A 23,343-nucleotide genomic window follows, 5' to 3' on the forward strand; every position below is an offset into this window, starting at 1 on the left:
GTTCATGATTTTGCTGTTTGTTTGGATATAGGACCTGTATCTGTGACTTGTTGATAATTGCTTCTATTCCTGCCTGCCTCAAAATCCTCATCAAAACTGTCATTTGTTCAGAAAGACTTGGAACAACCAAAACAAAATGGGTTAGTACATTTTCAACTGTAACTAAGCTTTCAGCAGTAAATTTATTTGGGGGTCTGTGAAAATGTTCTGGAGATACAGCAAAAATAGTTAATTTAGATCATCATACTTTTTGAACTGTTGTGCCCACAGTAAAAAAAATGACAATAAAGGTTATCTTATCTTTGAACTGTTTCACCTCACTCTTTTCTACCATATTCATACAGGTAGTTCTTATTTAGCAACTGTCTTTTAAGCAATTGTTCATAGTTACAATACTGTAGTGATGAAATATTTCATATTTACAACATTCAAAAGATATGCAATGCAAAGGAAAGCTGAAGTATGATCATAAGCAAAATCATGTTTTCACTTAGTAACCACTTCACTTATCATCTAAGTTGCTGGTACCAGTTGTGGTCACTAAATGAGAACTATCTGTATTCAAGTGAGATTGCTGAGGTCCTGCCCCAATGTTTGGAAGTGGTGAATGTATCATCAGAAGAGAACAGGCTTAAACTAAATCCTAATAACACAGGTTTTGCTTGCCTTGATGGCTCCAGTAGTGATTAGAAACACTAACCTTGATGGAACAGATTTATAATTTGTGGGACTGTTACTTGGAATTTCAAGCTTCATTATTAGCTTTTTAATAAAGGTATATTTAGCGTGGCACCCATGTCTGCTTTTGAAGTTCAGGAAACCATGTTTTCTTTTTAGCCAAAGCCATTTTACATGCAAAAACTAGACTATAAACTAAACAACAGTGAGTATTTTATGGAAGTTCGTGAATACATTTGCAAGTATTAAGAAAAATACAAACTTGGCTGGGAAAGGGGATGATGTAACCCAAGGGTGTCAAACTTGCCACGTCACATGATGCGACGTATCGCGACTCTTTTTGCATTGCCAGCAATGGGGTGGGCGCGGCTTCAGTATGATGAAACTGGCTCACGGGCCGGGAGTTTGACACCCCTGATGTAACCCATAAAGTTCCTACTTGTGGAATGTTATCTAAGATCAATGGTTTCTATTGTCTAATGCTCGTATCTAATCTCTTCTATTGTTTGATTTGCTGCTTTATGTTGCATCACATATACCAAATGCATGTATTATTTCAAAAGATGGATATTTTAAAAATGTGAAATAGAAATAAATAAATTCCATATAAATGCTTTGTTTCTTTGACTGAATTACTTGTGATTTGTGCTGTTGGTAAGGGTGGAAAAGCCACTTTACAAGACTAGTCTTTCAAATTTAGGGATTAGATTTTTATCAGTTCCACACCAAACTCAACTGCCTGAGTTTCTAGGTAACGTGTCTTCCTGGACTTGTGGTTCCTGTTTGCCCATAGGTGGAAATCATGGCAGAAGGAGCGTTAGACCAGCTTTGGCTAGTACACAATTATGGCATTACCTAGGCCAGGGGTCGGCAACCTCGGCTCTTTTATGACTCGTGGACTTCAACTCCCAGAATTCCTGAGCCAGCATAGCTGGCTCAGGAATTCTGGGAGTTGAAGTCCACGAGTCATAAAAGAGCCGAGGTTGCCGACCCCTGACCTAGGCTAAGAGGACATGGCTACAGTGACTCATATCTTGTTCCAACTCAGACTACTGAGTTTTTGTTCACCACATTCATTCTTGACCCCATCTCACCTTGGTCTACCACACAACTTATATATCCCATTCACACCAATTTTGATTTACTTTCACAAGAGCATAACATGCAATTATCAGCAATCATAAGCTGCCACAATACCAGTTCAGTGTTGTTCTTTCACAATTATTTCTTTGTATTTATCAAATTTACAGACACCCCCTCCCAACACACAGAATTAAACCTACACCTTCTTTCATTGCATATATTTAACTCCATTCTACAAAATCAGGCAACTTTCATTTAGATCTGTTGTACCCTTTCCCCATTTTTTTAAAGTTTTAGGTACCTACACAGTGGCTTTGATTTGATTTATTATTCAGACATTACTTATGCTTCTTATATTTTAAGCCAAATACTAGGTCCATAAACACTGACTTCCACTGCTCATTAAGGCCTTGTTCAATGAAGCTTTCTTACAGCGCTTTTCATTAAGATAGACTAGGTTTTCAGCATTGTCTGTAGCTGTGTCACATGTAGCATTCCCTGCTATGTCTAAATTATTGGCCCGTTTGGGCAGTAAATCACAAGAGTGGCACAACCCCACGTTTAATCAAAGCATACTCAACAGTGTTCTGCACAAGATTTCTAATATTGTATAAAGATTTACTTGCACACTGTTAGCGGCATCCCCAAAGCTCAGAGGTACACATAGTTCCTGACATTCATTCACGATCGTGAACTGTTTAAAATCAGGAGTCTTCAAACTCGGCCCTTTTATGACTCATGGACTCCAACTCCCAGAATTCCTCAGCCAGCATGCCTGGCTGAGGAATTGTGGGAGTTGAAGTCCATGAGTCATAAAAGGGCCGAGTTTGAAGACCCCTGGTTTAAATTTTAGATTCCGCGGCTACCTCGGTTGACTCCTTTCCCCAGCCAGTTCCCCATCTCTCTTCCTCTTTGCTCTCTTTCTCCTTTCATTATCCCTTGTTTCCACTTCCCTCTCTGCCTCTTTCGAATCCGTAATCGGAACTCCTTTCACCTCGCTTTGTTTCAGCACGGTTTATATTAGTAGGTTGTGCTGATGCCGGTCTGTCCACGGCGCTGCCTGTTTTCTCCACCCCCGCCAAAATGGCTCTCGCCATGTTGTTCTCCGCTTTTAGGAAATGTTTGGGTACGCAAACGGTGAGCGATTATTTTGTACGACGCAGAGAAGGACGGAAGCCGTGAGGAAATAAAAAAAGCAAAAAACGTTTTCATCAGGCTCAGTTAAGGCGGCATCCCCTTCGGGTGGGGGCCTTCGGGTCTTTGCGTCCGAAGCGGGATCGGACGGAAGAAGAGTGTGAGCAAGATGAACCTGGAGTTGCTCGGTGCGTGGGGAGAAGGCGCTTTGGTCGCCGCTCTTTACTTGCGGCTGGGATGCATGGACGGGGCAGGCGGCGGGGACGATGAGCAGACGAGCTGCGGGATAAACCCGGGGAGGCGCGTTTGTGGGCGGTAAAGCATCGCGGTGTTGGAACTGGCTGGGGGGGGGGGAAGAAAGGGCCCCTGGGTTGCTTCTTTGACCGGAACGCGGGAAGCGGCGGCGGCGGGGCGCATTTCCCTTCATCCCGTTTGCAGAAGCGGGCACAGCTGTCCGGCGATGCGGAAACGGCGGGACGCTGCCTCCCTCCCGGTCGCTTCAAAACCATTTGGGGCGGTTGAAATGCAAAAGAGTCCAGGAGACGAGAAGCAGATTTAATGCTGTTGGTTGGAGCTCCGAGCTTGGCAATTTTCGTTGCGAACGTTTCGTCAACCAGTCGAGGAGACGTCGTCAGGGCGCTTGGAATTGTGCTCGTCTGTCGGTGCGCTGGCCTTTTTTTTTTTTTTTTTGCAATACCTTTTGCGTGAGGCAAATTGGTATGGATGTTGTTTATTCGGATGTTTTAGTGACCCAGGGGTCTTCAAACTTGGCCCTTTTATGACTTGTGGACTTCAACTCCCAGAATTCCTCAGCCAGGCACGCTGGCTGAGGAATTCTGGGAGTTGAAGTCCACAAGTCATAAAAGGGCCAAGTTTGAAGACCCCTGTTTTAGTCCGAAATCAGACCGTGACTCAGAAATATCCGAATGAACAACATCCGTACCAAGTCGAGGAGACGTCGTCAGGGCGCTTGGAATTGTGCTCGTCTGTCGGTGCACTGGCCTTTTTTGCAATACCTTTTGCGTGAGGCAAATTGGTATGGATGTTGTTTATTCGGATATTTTAGTGACCCAGGGGTCTTCAAACTTGGCCCTTTTATGACTTGTGGACTTCAACTCCCAGAATTCCTCAGTCAGTGTGCCTGGCTGAGGAATTCTGGGAGTTGAAGTCCACAAGTCATAAAAGGGCCAAGTTTGAAGACCCCAGTCCGAAATCAGACCGTGACTCAAAAATATCCGAATAAACAACATCCGTACCAATTTTCATCACATAAAAGGTATTGCAAGGCCAGCGCTCCGACAGACGAGCACAATTCCAAGCGCCCTGACGACGTCTCCTCGACTTGGTTGACGAAACGTTTGCAACCAAATTGCCAAGCTTGGAGCTCAAAACAACAGCCTAACTAACTACCAATCCGAGGTACTGATATTCAAATATATATCAGGCAGAGTTATGCCGCGGGCGCCTGCATGGGACCCCCATGGACCCGGTTTTGAGAATTGTTTTAGATGGGCCGGGTCTTTTCTCTTTTGCTGGTCTTCCCCCCCCCCCCCGAGAAAAATCCATTATATATAGCGAGGAACCTCTTTAATGTAATATTGAGGTCAGGTTATTTCACTACTGTATTTTAACTTTCAAAGTATTGTGTTGATGAGTTACAAATGATTTAAGTAGTATAAATTACGTGATAAAGGAATATCTGGCAAAAGTACCAGCTTTCCTAGCATTTTGAACAGGAGTGCATCTTTTTCTAGACCAGTTAAGGCAGTCCTGTACGTGCCTATTTCACTTGAGGTGAAGTTACGGTTAAAGGGTTTGGAGTATAAATGAGAATTAATGGACCTCACTAGATAATTACTTCCAAAGTGATCTGTCAAAAAGAAAACCTATGTATGTTTCTTTTTTTAAAAAAAAGTTTCATATTTACTAATTGCTTCCCCTTCAGGCATGGTAATATTCCATTTTTGAACATTTCTAACTTTAAGAAGTACTTTAATTTTGATGATTATATAGTTGTTGGAATCCAAAAGATAATTTTGGATAAAATGTTGAGATTCCTGCAGCAAGGAATTTATATTTTGCTCATCCAATAATAGTAAATATTGTTTAATTTTACCAGTATAGCAAATAAGATTTTAATTTTTCAATTTAAACATATTAAATTACTTGAACCTCATTGCTAAAAATTCCTTCAATTTCTGGATAGCAGATATAATATTGTAACTATTGCTACTGATTTATAGGTCAGATTTATTATTTCAGTACATTCCCCTATCATTAGATTTTCAGTAATATAGCATGCAACAATGAGGCATTTTTGAATTTCCTTCATATTTCCTTCTTTTTTTTCAGAATCCTTTGGGCAGAACTATCCAGAGGTATATATATATATACATATATATGTATTTACCCTTGTATAAATATTTTGTAATATTGTTTGTTTGTGACTATTTTGCTGAAATAGAAAGGAGAATTCTTGGTATATGCTCATACACATGAAATAGACTGTGTGACTTAAATCTTCAACTTATTACATGAACATTGCGACAAGTTATTTACTGTATTTGCATTTCATGGGGTGAAGTAAGATGGTTATGTAACCTATACATGAAATCTCTCCATTGTTTCTATCCCTTTTTTGTTTTCAGGAAGCTGATGGCACATTGGACTGTATTAGTATGGCTCTTACATGTACTTTTAACAGATGGGGCACTCTTCTAGCAGTGGGTTGTAATGATGGTCGAATTGTCATTTGGGATTTCTTGACAAGGGGCATTGCAAAAATAATAAGTGCCCATATTCACCCAGTTTGTTCATTATGGTAAGGAATTATGCTAATACAAATTTAATTTGCTTTATGGATGATGTGCCTGCAGATGAGGTCAGAAAAAAGAACTCTGCATGCATTTATTGTACAATTTTCATACATTTAAACTTTGGGCATTTTATTAGAATATTACTAGTTTTTATTACTGGATGCTACAGTTCAGGAATGTGCATAGATGACAGCTAGGCAGCTCAAAACTTTGGGTGAACTTTACATTAGCAGCTGTACCAAAAAATGAATTGGGTTGAAGTGTTCAGTATTTTGGGTAGCGAAAGTTGTTCCAATAAAAATTTCAGTCAATTTGATTCTCAAATACATATGCAGTCAGTTTGTTTTGATACCAGCTAATAGGTCCGTGGTGGCGAACCTATGGCACGGGTGCCACAGGTGGCACTCAGAGCCCTCTCTGTTGGCACGCGCGCCATCGCCCCAGTCCTTGGCCTTCAGCTGGGTTATATAAACCTTTTCGCTTTAGGTTTCCACTGCCGTGTGCAAAAAAAAAAAAAAAGAAAAAAAAGGTTCAATCAATCAGTCAATTTCAACTTCACACGGGAAAAAAAGATCTCGCAAAGTTGGAATTGATAGATTGAACTTTTTAGTCCCAACCAGTCTGCCATTACCACCGCAGCCATGCCCACCCAATGGGCCACACCCACCCAATGGGCCATGCCTACCCAGCACCCAATGATACATTAAGTGGGTTTTGGGTTGCAGTCTCTAAAAGGTTCGCCATCACTGTAATAGGTGATACATAAAGATGCATTAAGGTTGTAATACATGATTTTTCCATTGAACTTACAAGGCATTTGGTTCTATAAATGTTTTTTGGAAATTAAAGATTGGGAGTGCTGCAGAAGGCTTGTCAACATATTTGATCAGGATGGTGAAGGTTGTACTGAGAGGCTATCTAGATCTTTCTCTTTCAGTTGGAGTCGAGATGGTCATAAGTTAGTGAGTGCATCAACTGATAATATGGTGTCTCAGTGGGATGTTTTGACTGGTGATTGTGATCAGAGGTTTCGTTTTCCTTCTCCTATTTTGAAAGTCCAGTATCATCCCCGTGATCAGTAAGTAATATTAACACCTTTTTTAAAAAAAACAGTAGTAATCTAGATAATTCCTTTGAAGTATATGCAAGTTATAATACCTTTTCATGGGTTGTAGTCAAAACAATTTTTTTACTATGCAGCTTAACAACAAAAACAAAAATTGGCTAGGTTGGGCATACAGTGTGATCACCACTGTAAATATATTGGCTCCAGGAATAAGAAAGTATATCTGAAAAACTGTGGGTCAGTGCATCAGTAGGTTGATAGCATTGAGATCTAAGGTTCTCAGAATTCAGTATTGTTTTTTGAAGCACATGCAGCATACATGTTAGGTGATAGAGAAAAATCTTGCCTTTCATTCCCACTATCAATATCTGTGTTACTCTTGCTTGTGAATCTTGATACTGTTCTAAACTTTGTGGAATTTCCCTAGGGATTTTTCTTCCATATGTATTTTCCTAAATACATATGGAAATACAAATGTGCAAAATGCAAATATACAAAATACAAAGTCTCTTAATCTGGCAGTTTGAGAAGATGTGAGGTTCCCTGCAAGGTTCACATCCCCGTTTTGCTGTTGTTTAGAATAGCCATGAGAATTTGGGTCTTTATCTAGGACCTTGATGACAGAAAGTGAGACCATTACTTCATTCCACTTGGTCTGTTTGCTTGTCATCTTTTATCATTATATTTCATGAAATGTTTTGAAATTTCTTTGATTGTAGTGAGCCATCTAGAGTTGAGAGTCAGGCAGCATACATTTAAACATTATTATTGTGGGTGGTCGCACAGCTGTCTATGTGTTTATTATATTTAAGGTATAAATTATTAATTATTATTATTATTATTTCCTGTGCTGGCATGCCAAGTTGCCAGGAGGCAAAATAGCAGGCATAGAATCTGCCTTAGGCCCAGTATAAATAGGCTCAGACTCTGTAACAGCAAACTGTATTAATACAGCCTATGAAAAAATCATTTTGCAATGTCTTTGAGGTCAAACTCATGGTCAAACAGGAAAGCAGGGTTTGAAACTAGTATGTTATCACTAGGCAGTAAATCCACAGAAGATGCAAAAAACAAGATTAGAGAAATTCCTAGATGCAGCAATGCCGGATATTTATAAGAGATATTGACAAATTGTTCTTAACACTGCCCAAAGTGAGTGAGCACATTAAATAAACTCAGTAAACAGCAGAGACTCATTAAAGAGTCACTGCAGAGTTTGTTCTCCTGTCAGCACTTACATGCCTATTGACTAGTCTCTCACTTCTGTGAAGCTCAATCCCTAGTCCTGGATTTTCATTAAGCAATTCTTTCTATGATTAAATAGCTAAAGCTCTGGTTTTCAGTTATTGTCAACAGATACAAGCAAGAGATTCTGTGAATTTGTTGAGTTTAAGAATAGGATCACTAGTTCCAATATTGTTAGAATCATGAGTGACAGGAATACTGTCACTTAATTGTTTCTAGCTTCATTTCTCCTCATTCTTCTCATCCCCTAGCCAGATCACATCAAATACCTTTACTGGATCACTAATTCTGCTGAATAATCACTGTTACATTTCATGAGGGCCTGACCTGAAAGGTTATTCAGAAGGTTTCCTCATTAGAGAATGTCATCTTTGTCCCTTTATTTTATTGATTTCTTAGATGACATATGGAATAAAAATGAAATGAATGTATCTGTGTATGGGGAAATGAAAACATAATTACCAGATATAACAATTGTATTAACTAGAATATGAACGATACTGAATTGATTTATTAATCCCGCTTGTTTATGAGTACAAAATATGACTCATTTTTTTTCAGGGGAAAAACATACTTCCCTTGTGTCTTTCGTGTTCTTGATGATGTGTTGCTTGATGTTTGGGAATTTTTCTTTGTTTCTTGTTTTTCTATTTCTTTAGAAACAGAGTATTAGTATGTCCAATGAAATCTGCCCCAGTAATGCTAACATTGTCTGATTCGAAGCATGTTGTCCTACCAGTAGATGATGATTCTGATCTCAATGTGGTAGCTTCTTTTGATCGACGAGGGGAATATATCTACACAGGGAATGCTAAAGGGAAGGTGAGAAATAATTATATTGTTTTGTTTGTTCTATACCCTAAACCTGTCTCAAAGGTAAAACCCATGGACATAAATGGAATTTGTATCTGGTAAATAAAAATTAGTTCTGCAGCATAGGGATGCAGTCCTTGCTCTTGTCATATTAATCCCATTGAATTCAATGAAGCTTTTCAATAATCACAGAGGAGTCTGCTTTAATGATAAGGCTGAATGATCATACTTTGGACACATTATGCATAGACATAGCCCTCTGGAGAAGTCTATAATGCTGGGAAAGATGGCAGGAGAGAAAAGAAAGGGATCACAAGCAATAAGTTGTTTGGACTTAATTACAGCAGTGATGGATAAACTATTGGAAAAGCTGGGGACAGATCTGTCTGTCGGAAAAAGTCAGCATTGAGTTGATGACCCATAATCATTCAATGTGTTTGGCCACACTTATTCACCAGTTTGTTTGAAGGGTTGTTGTATTTGCCATATGTCCACTAGATGTCATGCAGTGAATATTTTATTGCTCAGAGAGATACCACACATTCATGAACAATAGATAAATGCAGAAAAAGTATATTACCCTACTACATTGATCAAGGATTCTACATGACTACTGTCTTAAATGCTATTGTATAACCATACATCTGGTTTTGTTTGGGCTGATCTAGGTCTTGCTTGTTCCAGAGAATTCACAAAACTGTTAATTAGTCTGTTACTTGAGGCTTTTAACAATTGAGTTTTATGATATAACATGTAATATATAATACAGAAAAAATTCTAGCTTACTCAGGAGTGAGGATGTTTGTTGGCATGTGACTGGTAAAGATAACTGACATTGGACAATATGAAGGGTGAACTTGTAAAAATGCCAGAAATTTTTGGGTTCAAACATTCAATTGAAATTTCTTATAGTAATTATAGTAATTCTGTAAAACATTTCTTAATGATGCTATTCTCATTTGGAAAGATACTACTGTGCAAAATGATATCTATACTATTGGCAGCCTATGTTGAGTTTTTAATACCTGCTGTAATATTGCAATGTTAAATGTAAAGCTTTGTTTCATTTTTAATGTTTTAAGATCCTTGCTTACTGTTTGATAAGTTATGGAGTAAAATAAAATTGCAAGGGTATATAGTTGGGGTGAACTGTATACCTTTGCAATTCATTGATTTTTCGTACAAGTTTTAGGTAGTAAGATGGTACACATTTTTTCTTTCTTTTTCAGATCTTAGTGTTAAGGACAGACACTCAGGACCTTGTTGCTTCCTTCAGAGTGACAACAGGAACCAGCAACACTACTGCAATTAAATCTATAGAATTTGCTCGAAAAGGAAGGTGAGTTGAAGTCAGTCAGAGCTTTACAATTTATTCACTGAAAGCATAATGGTGAAAAGCTTTTTTCCCCGCAAATTCCATTTGTGTAGACAATTTTAAATTGTTCCCACTTGTGATATGGAGTGGAATTACTGAATATAATTCTGTTCCTCTCAACACACGTTCTGTGAGTGTTCTGCAACGATGACAATAATTCATTTCAAAATGAGGTTAAATTATGAGAGTATCTGGATTTATGAGAAAAGCATAGGAAATTGCCTGGTATGCAGGATCTTGTTTGTCTAGGCTGGTATTGTTCGTTCTGGTCAAACTCATATAGTATTATTTCCTGTCACTTAGTTCTTTATCTTTTAACAAGGACTTGAATTTGAAGGTTTCTTTACACATCTCATATATCGTAGAATAAAGCTATGTTCCTTCCCTAATTAGCTATGTTAGTTCCCCAGATGTCCTGATTGGTACCACCTGCAGCTAAAATTTAATTTAAATTCAATGCCCATTTATATCAATGGATTAATACTTGGGCTTATTTTTCAGAATGGCTTTCTTTTGCCTTTTGAAATGTTTTGAGACATCTTTTAGATAAGGACAATTTTAGAATTTTGAGTTTGCATTAGATTGTATGATCTTCAGCTAAGTTTGTTCGTATAGCTTTTAGGCTATCATTGTTGCATATTAATATATTTCCATGTTCCAGTTGCTTTCTCATAAATACTGCTGATCGCATAATCCGAGTTTATGATGGCCGGGAAATCTTGACCTGTGGTAGAGATGGGGAACCAGAACCAATGCAAAAACTGCAAGATTTGGTGAACAGGTAAATGTGTAAAGTAGCTTAAGTATTTTAAGGCATCAGAATATATTTCCTTTGTAATATTCAGTATTTAATTGAATAGCTAATAATAGTTAAGCCTCTTACATAGCTGTTTGCTTTGTGACCTTCCAAAACAATAATTATTCATTCAAATATTCAACTTGTCCTATATGACAGGCTTCCCTGACCATTGATCCCTCACTACTGATCCCCCATTTACAAAAAGAAGACCTCAATCTACATGGGTAGGATTGTATAATTATTAGTAGTAACTCTTTCAAAAACTGAAACTTACTTTTACAACATAATCCTATGAAGATTACTCAAATTTCTAAATGTCAGGCTCAGCTTCTAGTAATTACATGGATTTATCCATGTTGTTTTCTTAACAATAAAATGAAATGGTTGTGTCTTTTTTTCCCCTACTTACTGGTTTGATTTATAGCCCTAGAACAGGGGTGTCAAACTCAATTTCATTGAGGGCCGCATCAGCATTGCGGTTGCCCTCAAGGGGCCGGGTGGGTATGGCCAGGGTGGGCGTGGCCTACTGGGTGGGCATGGCTAGAGTGCGTATGGCCTGCTGGGTGGGCGTGGCCAGCTCTACATCGTTCGCATCAAGGGTGCGTATGGGGGCCTGGGCAGGAGTGGGACAGATCTGAGGGTCTCTGGCAGAAGGAGGGTCTCTGGGCCAGGGCCAAGGCAGTGGGGGCCGTTCCCTTACTGTTTTCAGGATGGCTTTGCGGGCCACATGAAACCACTTTGCGGGCCGGATCTGGCCCCCGGGCCTTGTGTTTGACATGTCTGCCCTAGAATTTGCTGTTGGTCTCCCATCCTAGTCCTAACTGGGGGAATTGCTGCTTAGGCCTTTTGAGATCAGCCAGTCACTTGGGTCTTCCTATTAGCTATTGATTTATTTGAAAAATTTATATAGTGCCTACCTTGCAACAAGTTCTGGGTGGCTCTTAATAAAAAAAAAAGCTCAAATTATTGATGCAGATAATTCTGTGACAAGATAAGCCAACAAATGATTTTAGACAGATTTGCAGAGTTGTTTGCTTTTATGTCCATTTTCATTTGTATATTTTAAAGGCTGTTTCTGTTGAAACAGAACCTTCTTTTTATTAATCTTGTGTAAGCCCAGATCTGTCCTGAGCAGAACTTTAGAGTCTGGAAAAGTACAGCGATGCAGTTTATTTTTATATTTTCTATTACACTTTGCAATAGCTTTTCTAAATAATCACCCAAGGATTGATGGTCCAGTTAATCAATTTGGGAAATATAACTTGACTCGAATAGTTACATTTACATAGCAGAATTTGCAATGTGCATTTTCGGAATAATATGTCATTGTCTCCAGAGAAAGCTTTGTTAGAGGGGGATGGGACTTAGGGGGGGGTTGGAATCTTTTATTTTTACTGCTCTTGAAAGAATCAATTAACTTTTTCTGCTAATTTCTTTTCTGTAGGACACCTTGGAAAAAATGCTGTTTCTCTGGTGACGGGGAATATATTGTTGCAGGGTCAGCCCGTCAGCATGCTCTGTACATTTGGGAGAAAAGTATTGGCAACCTTGTGAAAATCCTGCATGGCACTAGGGGAGAGCTGTTGCTGGATGTGGCAGTAAGTGCTCCATCTTTCCATTCTATTTTGTCAGAATAATTGACCTGAATTCTTTTTAATATATGTGCCACTGTTCTCTTTCTTACTGCAATTCTAGTGGCATCCTGTCCGACCAATCATTGCTTCTATTTCCAGTGGAGTGGTATCTATATGGGCACAGAATCAAGTGGTAGGTAGAATTCTGCTGCATTTTGTTAGTCTTTTACATTTGGATTTTGGGTGGCGACTGTTTTTCATTTATTCTAAATATTTTTACAATATGCATAAACGTCACTAGGATTTGTATTCTAAATAAATACAGAATACAGAATAATATAAAAGAACGCAAGAACCATCTAGATTCTAAATGTTTTTAAAAATCCTAATATGGAAAGCAATTTGACAGTAGAACCAATTATACAGAGAGATGATAGACTCGCCTTCATTGGATGTGCTTAAGGTGAAAGCTTGACAGCTGTTTGTCTTCTTGTTTAATTTTTTTGCACTGAAGGAGAACTTGACCATGATGACTTAGATCAGACCTGTCAAGCTGACGACGTCACGTGACGTCGCGCAATGTATCGGGACGGTTTTGCCATTGCTGGCAATGGAGTGGGTGCGGCTTCCGCATGACGCATCCGGCCTGCCGGCCGGCAGTTTGATACCCCCGACTTAGATTACCTCTTCTGTTATGTTCCAGAACAATCAGGGACACCCAGAGAAGTTGAGGTGCTAGACTTTCACTTCATATTTAAGCAAAAGACAAGCACCAGCAGGCAGGGTTTTTGTGCAAGCATACAGAAGTTTAATCAAACAAGTTCAAATCACAAGAGTCCAAAGCACAGGGTAACAACATTATTAGGTTATGGGAGAGTGACTGTTTCAGGAAGCAGGAGGTTTCAGGCTTTTGGTGCAAAGACCAGGATCGAAGGGTTGGCCCAAACTGGCTTTTGAGTAGAACCTTTATGTAGTGAGTCACAATCGACACTGGAAACACCTTTTTTGGACCAGGAGGGCCATAGTGTGAGTTTGCTGCTCAGTATATAGCATGGTATGATGGAAAAGCTGTTGCTCATTGCTTACATGGTGCTTATCTGTTACATGGCATCACAAGTTTGAAATGTTTTTTTGGTGGGGGGGATTTATGGTTTAGGAAAACTGGAGTGCCTTTGCACCTGATTTTAAAGAGCTGGATGAAAATGTAGAATATGAAGAACGGGAGTCTGAATTTGACATTGAAGATGAAGATAAAAGTGAGCCAGAACAGACAGGTAATTAATATATTATTTTAAATTTTAAAACAAGAATAACTGCTGGAAATGTCAATGCCCATTTGAATCCAGCATTTTTCCCCTTATCATGGCAAATTGGATATCTTTGTGGTAGGAGATGAAAACATACTGCTTTTTGTTGAATCGTCCAACCAACAGATGATGGTTGTCTTCATCTGCTGACAGCCACAGCTGCTAGCAGCTTGCTTGGAGCCCAGCAACTATAAGAAAGCCGTGTGAAGCTTCAGAACTGGGGTCCATGCTAAGTGAATATATGTGACCTAACCTTAATCTTTAAAATAGTGAAGGTAGTGTAAAATTAAAGAAGCTCTGCACTGCTGTGCTTTAAAGAATGTTTGGTATGAGTCATTTCACATTTATAAGTAGAGCAGTTTGTCTTTTTGTTAATATGGTACAATTGTCAGAAATTATACTTTATAAAATAAAACACATCTTTGCCCATACAGGTTATACCAAGTCCCAGTTATATTGATATGTATAGAGAAAGTGTATAACTTTGCCACATAAACTTTAGAACGTGTGTGTGTTTGTGTGTGTATCTCCAATATTGGCTTACTCTTTGATAATGTTAGCAGCGGCTAACGAAAGCTTAGTGTGAAATATATCTTCTCTCCCGGAGATCAATCTGTCTTCCTTTTTACAAATAAATACACCTGGGACTCGGATATTTAAAATAAATATGAGTCTTGGGTATATTCTAAAAAATTATTTAAAACTTAGCTTTCGTCAGTGTGTGATGACATTATCAGAGTTTAAGCCAGGATTGAGGAGCACGTTCTTATAGTCTCTGCAAAGCCAATCGTTTAGCTAATGAGCATGTTACGGGTCTGTTCGGCTCCCGCCTTCCCGTAATCAATTGCCCCGTTCTTGTTCCGTCAGGCTTGTTGACAGCTGTTTGAATTTTGGCGCTCTGCTTCTCTCCTCTCGCCCCGCCTGTGTGGAATGTGCATAAATAAATTTTTAGTCTAGGTGATCTGTGTTTTTCATTTTGAATATATATAGTGTAAAAGTTTTATGTGGCAAAGTTACACAAATAGAGCATTTTTCTAAGCTTGCATTAAGATGATTTAAACAAAAAACTTCTATAAAGAATGACATCTATGTGTCTGCTTTATTTGTTGTTTTCTTTCATTGTATAAGTTTACTGCTATGGATCCAGACTAAAAACTTTAAAGGCCTAGTTACCATTAACATGTTTTTCTGATTACGGTACCTGATGTCCCTCATTCAAATTAGCAATATAGAGTACAGCCTTCTAACTTGGGTGATCACAATATGTATAATTAATCTTCTGTAATTACTGATTATTGTCTTAGTATTAATTGTTGTAATCCCTGCCGAATAAATTGTTCTTGGGTATATCTGAACACACTTTTAAATACTACCTTGTAAATTATATATTAGGGTGGATTATTTGTAACAATCCTTTCTGGGGAACAAGAAACATTGGTGGATGGGACTTATTTCCGACAATATTCATAACTTCATCCTTCTATCTGAAAATGTATACCTTATGCCAGGGCTTTATCTTTCTTAGCTTTTCCTTTCTCTATTGTTTATAATTTCTGAGCCTATAATCAGGACTGTTTTAAGATAAACAATTAATTGCCTACTTTGGAATAATGAATGGTATGACTTTTGTTGTGATTGTTTCATTGCATTTATTGTTTCATTTTATTTTTTTAAAATGATTCTGTAAATGTTTAATGTTTAAAAGTTTATTGTTTTATTGGACACATAAAAAGTATGCATATACAAATATAGAATTGTTCTGTAATATATTATTATATTATATTACATTACATTACATTACATTACATTATATTATATTGAATCAAGCAACATTACATGAAACATCTATTAAAAGCATAATAAAGTTTATTATTATTTATTATTTATTATTTATTATTAATTTGGTTTATATACCGCCCTACTCCCGAAGGACTCAGGGCGGTTTACAAGGCAAAATTTAAAAACAATACAATATAAAATAAAAATTAAATTAAATTAAGTCTAGCCCCAAAAAATTAAAATCACAATTTAAAAACATTAAAACCCCTCAGTCCAGACCAGATAGCTCAAAGAGCCAGGTTTTTAGGTCCCGGCGAAATGAACGAAGGTCCGGGGCAGTTGAATGTGTTACTTAAAAATATAGCTATTGTTTAAATAATCTAATAAATCTTTCAAGGAGATTGTCATGGTTCCGTCAGATGAAACCCTTTAAAAGAACTTCGAGGCATTGTTTACCTTAAATTATCTTTTATTCGGGAAACAAAGTATCGGCACTACATAGTTGAACCCAAAAACTAAATTCCCCTCCCCTGGATACAAAGTAACAAAGGACAAGTCCCACCTCCAATAAACAGTCATAAATCACATTCCCCAATTAGCTTGAAGCGTGTGCTTCTTCCCCAGCTCTCCAACCCACCAAAATGGTATCAGCTCTGGGCCCAATGTCCTTGGGTTCCCCACAACAAAGTTATTATTGTTATGACTAGCTGGGCTCTCATCCCATTCCATCCTCCCAGTATCAACTAATTCTAAAAGCATAGAGAAAATGGCTGCATTTTCATCTGTTGTCAGAGCAAGAACATCCGATGTTAGCAGCGTTGACAGATTGCTAGAGGATAGCAAACATTGTCAATGCCTATTTTTATGAGAAGTTTTGTTTAATGCTTTTGCGCTCAAAAGAGCCCAAAGCAGTATAGTCTAAAAGTAATAAAGAATGATAAAAAAAATTCAGTAATAAATTTCCATAAACAAAAGAGTAAAACATTTTAAATGCTCCAATTTAAGAGAGTTCTATTAAATAACATTTAATTCTGGATGCTTTGTTACTTTGCAAATGTTTTACATGAGCGACTTAGTGTTAATGATATTTTAAACAGAACAGCATCTGAATTAATGGTGCATCCCTTAGGAGGGCATTCTATTACCTCGAAGCAATAACAGTATATGTTTAATATTATGGTTTACTATCCTTTGGTCTCCACTGATTTGCTAGTGCAGAACAGCGCTTATCAAGTAAATGCTAATGGTCCCCTAATTTGTGATTCTGACTTTCATTGCTTGACAGGTGCTGATGCTGCAGAAGATGAGGAAGTGGATGTAACTAGTGTAGACCCTATTGCAGCTTTTTGTAGCAGGTAAATTGGTAACGGCCCAGCTATTACAAGACTATAAAGAAATTTTAGTTGATTAAAATTATGAGCATGAATTATTTGTGTATATTTCAGAATCAAGTCCTGTCCATTCAGTAATGTTTACTGAAGCAGATTAACCTTGAAGCTCTAAAAGATCTGTGATATGAATAGGAAGCCAGTTCTGATCAAAAATACCCTCGTCCAAGAGTCTGTTTTAAATAGCATCTATTTAAATATCCTTCTTCCAAGTTTCCGAAGAATGCTTTTCTCTTATAAAAGTTGTGTGATTAATGTAATTTGTGGTGAAACTTATTAGCAAACCAGGACTGTTATTGAGAGGGGTTTTCTTTTTTGCCATATGCGAGATGCCTTCACAGCGTGCATTTGAATGGTTAATGTAGGGGTGATAATACTCTAGGAGAGGCAAGAATACAAAATCAAATGAAGGAACATTCCTTTCCCCATGAGCTGTGTGTTGCTAATGAGCAAAATAAATTATTTCTCTGACAGTGATGAAGAACTAGAAGACTCTAAAGCTTTACTCTACTTGCCTATTGCTCCTGAGGTGGAAGACCCAGAGGAAAATCCATATGGGCCTCCACCAGATGCAGTTCAGACTGCTTTACCTGATGAAGGAATAGGCTCCGAGAAGAAGCGGCCATCTTTGTCTGATGGACCTCAGCCTCCAAAGAAGAAACCTAAAACAACCACCATAGAACTGCAGGGAGTACCTAATGATGGTGCGTAGGGATTCCTTTTCATTCCTTTATAGTTAGATAGACATATTAAAAGAATCATGATCTGTCCTTCAGTCCATACTGCCAACAGGATTAATTTTCAGTAGTCTGCAGAATAGATGCTCACATTTTTTCTGAATTACTGGACATTATGATTCATTTAAGAAATGAAGGGATAGTATATTTACTTTTCAAGAAAGCAGAATTCTGACATTTATTATTGCTCTTATTTTCTATGGGACCAGCTTATCACCCAGAAAAGAATGCTTCTGAATTGGACATCTTCCCCACCCTTTACCTCATTACATAAAATTTAAAGTTATTTCACATGTTACTTCTCTTTACTCTGATTCACAAAGCTTTGGCAAGAATTGTGAGAGCACTCTGCCTTCTCCAGGTGGTTCACCAAAAGCTTTTGGAAAGAGCACATCTCTCTAAATATTGATCAGTGAAGGCATATAATGTCTCCTCTGGATTGGCAAAAGATGGTGTGAGTGCTTCAGAGGAAGCAAATGGCTCAACCTTCACAGCACTCACCAGATCTGCGAGAAATTTTTGGCACACGGTGCAGACCAAGCATTGCAAGAATAACATGTGCTTTGGAGGGTATACCATTTAATTCTTCTGGATTATTTGCCAAAACCTTGGAGGAACAGGCCTTAAGAGTGGACAGTGCCTTTAGCATAAGTCATCAAAGATGCAGCAGGCCTTGCCAGAAAATAATCACCTTCAGAATTCCCTTGCCAAATTCCAAAGAAATGACTGAAGTGACTATAGGGGATGGACAAAGCTCTTTTGAAGCAAATTGCATTGTCTCTTTGCTTCAGTGAAGAGAATCAGGTCATCTGGTCTTAAGATGGTGATGCAGTTGCTGAAATGCCTAACTTCTTTTCAGGGGTAGATTAGGTGCAGGGGAAAGGAAGAATGGCTTCAGTTAAAATCATCATATCCTGAAAGCTAATGTCTCGTAATCAGGTAAAAAAAATGAAGGTGAAAAGAGGTGGCTGTTTCAACAAGACAGTGATCTCAAATATAGTTCTAATGCGTCTGGGAAGTTCTTATAGAAAAGAAAGCTAAAGGCTTTGGAGTGGTCTTCAGAGCCCCCAGACTGGATAGATAAATAAATTCTCTGGGGAGAATTTAAACATGCAATGCATACAAGGAGACTTGTGAATGTTCCTGCAAGGATAATTAACAGAAAGAAAATTCAAAAGCAAGATGGAAAAAGCTCTTAGCTGACTACAAGAAACATTTGGAGTCTATTAATTCAGCTGTCCAAAGTTTTGCCACTAACACATTCACTGTTTACTTACTTTGAATCTGTAAAGACCTGCACATAAATTATAAGTAGGTATGTTTGCAGAAACATATACTTTGTACCATGGTGTCAGTTTTTGTTCCTATAGTTCAGTTCATTGACATTTGACCATAGGTGCCTAAACTTTTACATACAACTGTGTGCCTTGATCTGCACAGATTTGGAAAATAAACAAGAGAATGAATAGATTAGTTTCCTCCCTCCCTCCCTCCCTCCCTCTCTCTCTCTCTCTCTCTCTCTCTCTCTCTTTTTTAATGAAAATACACTTCTGTTCTAAACTTTTACAGAAGTCCATCCACTGCTGGGTGTAAAAGGAGATGGTAAATCCAAGAAGAAGCAAGCAGGGAGACCTAAAGGATCAAAAGGTAAAGAGAAAGATTCTCCATTTAAACCGAAACTCTACAAAGGGGACAGAGGTTCTTTACCTCTGGAAGGAGCAGCGAAGGGTAAAGTGCAGGCGGAGCTGGGACAGCCTTTGCCAGGTAAGGACCCACCATGAGCATCTGCTTGCTTGGTGACCTTGCTTTGTACAGAAATGGCCTATTCTGAGCATTTGAACTTCTCAAACACTACCTTGCTTGCTAAATGTTTAGTTTCTGCACTCTCAAGGATAGACAGAATTGTACTTTTCCAATTCATCCCAAATATTGGTAGGTTCTATAACACGCATTCTTCAAGAATGTGAACCCTACAAAAATAATAATGCAATTTTACCATAAGGAGAAGCAAGCTGTTGCTGTTGATTCTCTTTAGTTCATTATTATTTCACAATTTCCAAATTTGCTGTTAAAGGAAGTCCCAGAAGCCGAAAATAAAGTGATAGAAATAGTGGAAACTAAGATTCTTTTCAGAATGCAACTGCTATCATTTTTTAAATGTCATACTCTTTGCAGATGCTAAAAATTAAGAGTATTTTAAAAGGCTTTTGAAAGGCTGTGTGTGTGTGTGTGTGTGTGTGTGTGTGTGTGTGTGTAATATATACCTTTCTTTATGTGTACTTTGCCTACAGTTGAGAAGGGCATTCTGAAAAACCTGTTTGCTCCTCCCTTTGCTCCACTAGGCAGGAATAAAAAAAATGCAACAGCTGCTAGAGTAGGGAAGAGCATCCCTTGAACCTTACTTATGTTCCTGCAAACTCCATTTTCAGCAGGTTGCTAAGAACTTTGTTGAGCATTTATCTTGTCTTATTTCTAAGCTGTGGAATTTATTAGACACTTTGAAGCATCTTTCTAACATTTCTTGAACTCGGCCTCCAGCTGTGAGCTCTAGCAATGGCAGTAGAGGCTTTGATTGCAAACTGCATGCTATCACGTACTGCTACTATGTTGGCCAAAACATGCAGGATCCAGCATTTAGTCTTTAACAAGGATGTTTTACCAGTTCAGACCAGAAAAGATGGTTGCATAAACAAGCATAATGTAGATAACACTTTTCTTCTACCTCTCCTTTCTCACCATTTTAATTATTGTTGCTCTGGCATTGCTAGAAGCAACAGACTGCCATTGCTTTTAGTGGCACCAGCCTTTTGCTTATGGATGCAAATGCCCCCAATTCTTTGTACTTTTGGAAATATATTATAGGGAATTTCTAAAAATAAATCCTTGAATATTATTCTTTTTCTAATGTATTGAAAGTGAAAAACTTAAAATTTGAACGAATCTATATCTTTTTCCAGTGTGTGTCTCTGCCCAGCCTCTGCTCACCAGAGAAACAATATTTTTGTTTGTTTATTTTTGTTTTCAATTATTTAATCTGCCTTTAGCAGATCACCTGATAGGTCTTCCATACCTAGCTCATTTTTTGTGGCAAATGTAGCCAGTTTGCTTTTTTCCCTCCCTGTGACTCCCTATCTATAAAGTTACTACATGGGCTTTTATTACGTCCTTTGTTAAGGGAATTCCTGAAGTTCTCATAGAACAATATATCACATCCTCTTAGCAATTATTTTTGTATGTCCCAATTTTGAAGATTCTCTTCTCAATGTTGAAAAGTAGAGCATTGGATTTGCCATGAAGGATCTTTTTCATGGGTAGAAGATAACCATCCTTCCCCGATGAGACAATGAATTCTGTCTGACCTTTTCCCCTAGAATTTGCTTTGAAGTTCCTGTCGCTTTTCAGTGTTACTACTGGGAGGGAGGAACTACTTTCCCTTGTGCTGGGTATTGTTCGAAATACCCCTAGAAATCCTGGAGCAATTGGGAGGAGCAACCCATTCTCCCTATGGGAAACCTTAATGTTCCGCTCTAAACTCTTAGGGAGAAAAATCACCTTTCTGCTACTGGGCTACTAGCAGAGAATCTCGGTGCTAAGATGTTTGCTTTCCTCAAGTTCAACGATACTAATTGACAAAGGGGCAGGGTTTCAAACTGATTCCATTACATTGAATTTTTAAAAATTCTGTACAGGTAGCCCTTGATCTACGACCACAACTGAGTCCAAAATTTCCATTGCTAAGTGAAACATTTGTTAAGCGAGTTTTGTCCAATTTCAAACTGTCTTGCCACAGTGAATCAATGCAGTTGTTAAGTTAGTAACATGTTTGTTAAACAAGCATGGCTTCCCTATCCATTTTGCTTGTCGGAAAATCACCCAAAAAAATGATCACGTGACCCCAGGGACGCTGCAGCCACCATAAATGCGCGTCAGTTGCCAAGCGTCTGAATTTTGATCACACAACCATGGAGATGCTGCAATGGTTGTAAGTGTGAAAAATGGGTCACAAATCACTTTTTTTCAGTGCCGTTGTAATTTTGCATGGTCACTAAATGAACTGCTGTAAGTCGAGGACTACCTGTACTCACTTGCTTCGCCTTTCAGACTGAGTAAAACCATTTTCATCCTTCCAATCTGTATACAGATGACAAGACTATTTTCTGCTCAATTGCTTGATAAGGCTCAATGATAAAAGAAATGGGTATAAGTGAAACATTAAGTGATTTTGACATTTTTTGTAATAGCTGTTAAGTTGATACTCAAAGGTAACTCAGCCTAAAATATTTTGTGTGTCCTTGAAGCTCAGTAGGTATTGCTGTGAATTTTACAATTCCCAGAACCTTCTTTTCCTCATTGCTGGCCCACTGTTACCCAGCTTGCTCATTGTCCTTCCTGCTCTGCTCCTGTTTTGTTGCTTTTATGATGATATTATCCCCTGAATTGTTGCTTACGAAAGATGATTAGGAAGCTTGGCAGCTTTCCAAGTCATAAACTTGCTTCCATTTTTTTCCTGAGAGCTAATTTTAGTTTTTAAACTGTTCAACATTTGTTCAGAAATAATCAGAAGCTTTTTATTTGTGTGCATGTGTATATATGTGGGTGTCTGTATAAAAGCTATCCTGTTCCTATGTAGAAATAAGTGTGATTAAATGACATTAAAGGGCACTTTCCTAATGGTTTCTACGGGACCTGTTAATCCCCGGGTTTCATTGAAGCCAGCCCCAATGAGCAGGCAGGGTTTTTCCACCACCAGCCCAGAGATCAGCTCTAGAAGGTTGGAGAGGGATCCTGTGGAACATCAGTTGTTGTTAGCTGCGAAGTCGTGTCTGACCCATCGCGACCCCATGGACGACATTCCTCCAGGCCTTCCTGTCCTCTACCATCTTCTGGAGTCCATTTAGGGTCACGCCTTCTGGTTCAGTGACTCCATCCAGCCACCTCATTCTCTGTCGTCCCCTTCTATTGCCCTCAATCTTTCCCAGCATTAGGCTCTTTTCCAGTGAGTCCTTCCTTCTCATTAGGTGGCCAAAGTATTTGAGTTTCAACTTCAGGATCTGGCCTTCTAAAGAGCAGACAGGGTTGATCTCCTCTAGGACTGAATGGTTTGAATGCCTTGCAGTCCAAGGGACTCGCAGGAGTCTTCTCCAGCACCATAGTTCAAAGGCCTCAATTCTTTGGCGCTCAGCCTTTCTTATGGTCCAACTTTCACTGCCATACATTGCAACTGGGAAGACCATAGCCTTGACTATACGCACTTTTGTTGGCAGGGTGATGTGTCTGCTTTTTAGTGTGCTGTCTAGATTTGCCATGGCTTTCCTCCCCAGGAGCAAGCGTCTTTTAATTTCTTGGCTACAGTCCCCATCTTCAGCGATTTTGGAGCCTAGGAAAATAAAATCTGTCACTACCTCCATTTCTTCCCCATCTGTTTGCCAGGAATTGAGAGAGCCGGATGCCATGATCTTGGTTTTCTTAATGTTAAGTTTAAACCCAACTTTTGCACTCTCCTTCTTCACCCACAACAAGAGGCTCTTTAGTTCTTCTTCACTTTCTGC

The 23,343-nt window shown here is 38.6% G+C and overlaps 1 protein-coding gene across 8 annotated transcripts in view; it reads left to right on the top strand.

Moving 5' to 3' along the window:
- Window positions 1-2,977: 2,977 nt before the first annotated feature.
- The window catches only part of RBBP5 (RB binding protein 5, histone lysine methyltransferase complex subunit), a 938,867-nt gene continuing 918,501 nt past the window's right edge, over window positions 2,978-23,343 (top strand). For 4 of the 8 annotated variants that reach the window (XM_083359227.1, XM_083359228.1, XM_083359226.1 and 1 more), the window contains exons 1-13: window positions 2,978-3,083; window positions 5,248-5,273; window positions 5,544-5,716; window positions 6,649-6,789; window positions 8,682-8,844; window positions 10,065-10,174; window positions 10,872-10,991; window positions 12,454-12,607; window positions 12,705-12,776; window positions 13,740-13,857; window positions 16,955-17,024; window positions 17,532-17,761; window positions 19,364-19,558. In XM_083359227.1, coding sequence (XP_083215353.1) covers window positions 3,065-3,083; window positions 5,248-5,273; window positions 5,544-5,716; window positions 6,649-6,789; window positions 8,682-8,844; window positions 10,065-10,174; window positions 10,872-10,991; window positions 12,454-12,607; window positions 12,705-12,776; window positions 13,740-13,857; window positions 16,955-17,024; window positions 17,532-17,761; window positions 19,364-19,558 — 1,591 coding nt within the window. In that variant the 5' untranslated portion in view covers window positions 2,978-3,064. The remainder of the gene's footprint in view (window positions 3,084-5,247; window positions 5,274-5,543; window positions 5,717-6,648; window positions 6,790-8,681; window positions 8,845-10,064; window positions 10,175-10,871; window positions 10,992-12,453; window positions 12,608-12,704; window positions 12,777-13,739; window positions 13,858-16,954; window positions 17,025-17,531; window positions 17,762-19,363; window positions 19,559-23,343) is intronic. The other 4 variants (XM_083359230.1, XM_083359232.1, XM_083359231.1 and 1 more) reach the window with 1 other exon arrangement.

Source organism: Vipera ursinii (genome assembly GCF_947247035.1).
Source record: "Vipera ursinii genome assembly, chromosome: 3".
Taxonomy (NCBI): Eukaryota; Metazoa; Chordata; class Lepidosauria; order Squamata; family Viperidae; genus Vipera; species Vipera ursinii.